Source organism: Sinocyclocheilus rhinocerous, unplaced genomic scaffold, assembly GCF_001515625.1.
Source record: "Sinocyclocheilus rhinocerous isolate Xijiao unplaced genomic scaffold, SAMN03320098_v1.1 scaffold44, whole genome shotgun sequence".
Lineage (NCBI taxonomy): Eukaryota > Metazoa > Chordata > Actinopteri > Cypriniformes > Cyprinidae > Sinocyclocheilus > Sinocyclocheilus rhinocerous.
This window is the reverse complement of record NW_015631022.1, coordinates 2,316,916-2,318,659: the sequence shown is the minus strand read 5'-3', so window position 1 is coordinate 2,318,659 and position 1,744 is coordinate 2,316,916. Positions and strand designations below refer to the sequence as shown.

Below are 1,744 nucleotides of genomic sequence, written 5' to 3'. Positions count from 1 at the left end.
ATTGATCTACATTATTGTGCATTATAGATCAGTCCTTATAAGCAACTTGTTAGCAAGCAACATAGCAACTTTCAAAAAACAATGGCTTTAAAAATCATGTTTGAGTTTAAAAAAAACACAGACCTTATTTTAATCTCAAATTAAAATATTAAAACCAACAGGAAAATCTGAAATTCAAAGAGATCTGTTTAAAGCACATAACATTCACAGGGGATACGTACAACAGAAATATTGTTTAAAAGAGCAATATGTGACTCAGGTTGATGCAAAGCAATAAAATACATACACAACCAGAACACAAAACACAGTAATATTCTACAAAAAGAATTAATAGCCTACATAAATAATAAATATAAAGAGAAAAACAAATAGATAAAACCTTAACATAAACATCTTAAGAAAAATAGTAAACATAAATAAATAAGTACACATAAGAATGTCAACTTCAAAGAATAACCAGGAGGTAACCCTCACTTCGAAGATTGTTTTAGCAGCTTTCTTATAATTCAAAGAGATTCAGAATAGAACTTCTGTGTTGGACCTTTTAGCTCCGCCTTGAACCGGAAGCGGTCCTGTTGTCTCACGAGCGGCGTTTATCATCCGCAGCCTCATTCCTCCCTGAAGTTACAGTAGAATAATGAATTAAAACGGTCTTATTTACTCTTTACGTTTCACAGATCGACCATCTAATCCACATTTGGACTCGGGCTTCGTGTATTTGCGTGATCTCGTTGTTTTTAAGATGTCAGTGGTGGGTTTTGACGTGGGTTTTCTGAGCTGCTATGTAGCGGTAGCTCGAGCCGGAGGAATCGAGACTGTGGCCAATGAATACAGCGACCGAAGCACTCCGTGAGTCCGCTTTATTCACTCCTCTACAGCACACATCCTCACTGTCACTCCGCGGTGAACACCTCAGCCTTTACCCGAGGAAGCCCGCTGTTAGCTGAGTCTCTCACAGCCGCACAGCTGACTCTTTAACCCCGCGAGGGAAATACTTTAAAGAACACTGCGGTGGTGTAACACTAGCACTGTAGTGTTGCGTTTGAAAATCAGGACACTTTTTAGTAGTTGTATTTGTTTTGAGAAACAGAACAGATAGTTAACGCACTATTTGTTTGGAATAAGTGTAAATGTTGCGTGTGTGTGACCCTGGACCACAAAACCAGTCATAAGGGTCAGTTTTTTTAAATTGAGATGTATACATCACCTGAAAGCTGAATAAATAAGCTTTCCATTGATGTATGGTTTGTTATGATAGGACAATATTTGGCTGAGATACAACTATTTGAAAATCTGGAATCTGAGGGTGAAAAAATATATATAAATAGGGTGCAACGGGGCTGAAGGCGCTTTTGATATTATTTTCCTCTAAACCACTAGAAGGCACAGAAACGTCGCGTAGCACTTTCCAAAACATCCGCTTTTCAAGATGCACCTGTATATTTGTCTGATCTGCGATCGCGCGCAGCAGCGCAAACATTATTCTGTGCTCACTTGATCTAATATTTTATGTTTTTTTAAATGTTGTAGATTTAAGTAGCAAACGAGAATCGCTAAAATTAATGCATGTATTTTGAGACAAAGGTCTTCTTTATGATTGTCAGTTTTGTTTAAGATAATTAAAGCAACAGTTTTTAAATAAGGAAAGAGTATGTAAAAGTATGGTATTTTAGCCCCCTGCTGTTGGGGCTAAAGGCTCACAGTAATTAACATGATAATTAATAGATGGCTGACTTTTCCATTT

General features: G+C 37.2%; 1 protein-coding gene across 1 annotated transcript in view; it reads left to right on the top strand.

Moving 5' to 3' along the window:
* Window positions 1-553: 553 nt before the first annotated feature.
* LOC107741098 (heat shock 70 kDa protein 4-like) overlaps window positions 554-1,744 on the top strand; it is an 18,234-nt gene continuing 17,043 nt past the window's right edge. The window contains exon 1 of the mRNA XM_016553691.1: window positions 554-849. Coding sequence (XP_016409177.1) covers window positions 743-849 — 107 coding nt within the window. The 5' untranslated portion in view covers window positions 554-742. The remainder of the gene's footprint in view (window positions 850-1,744) is intronic.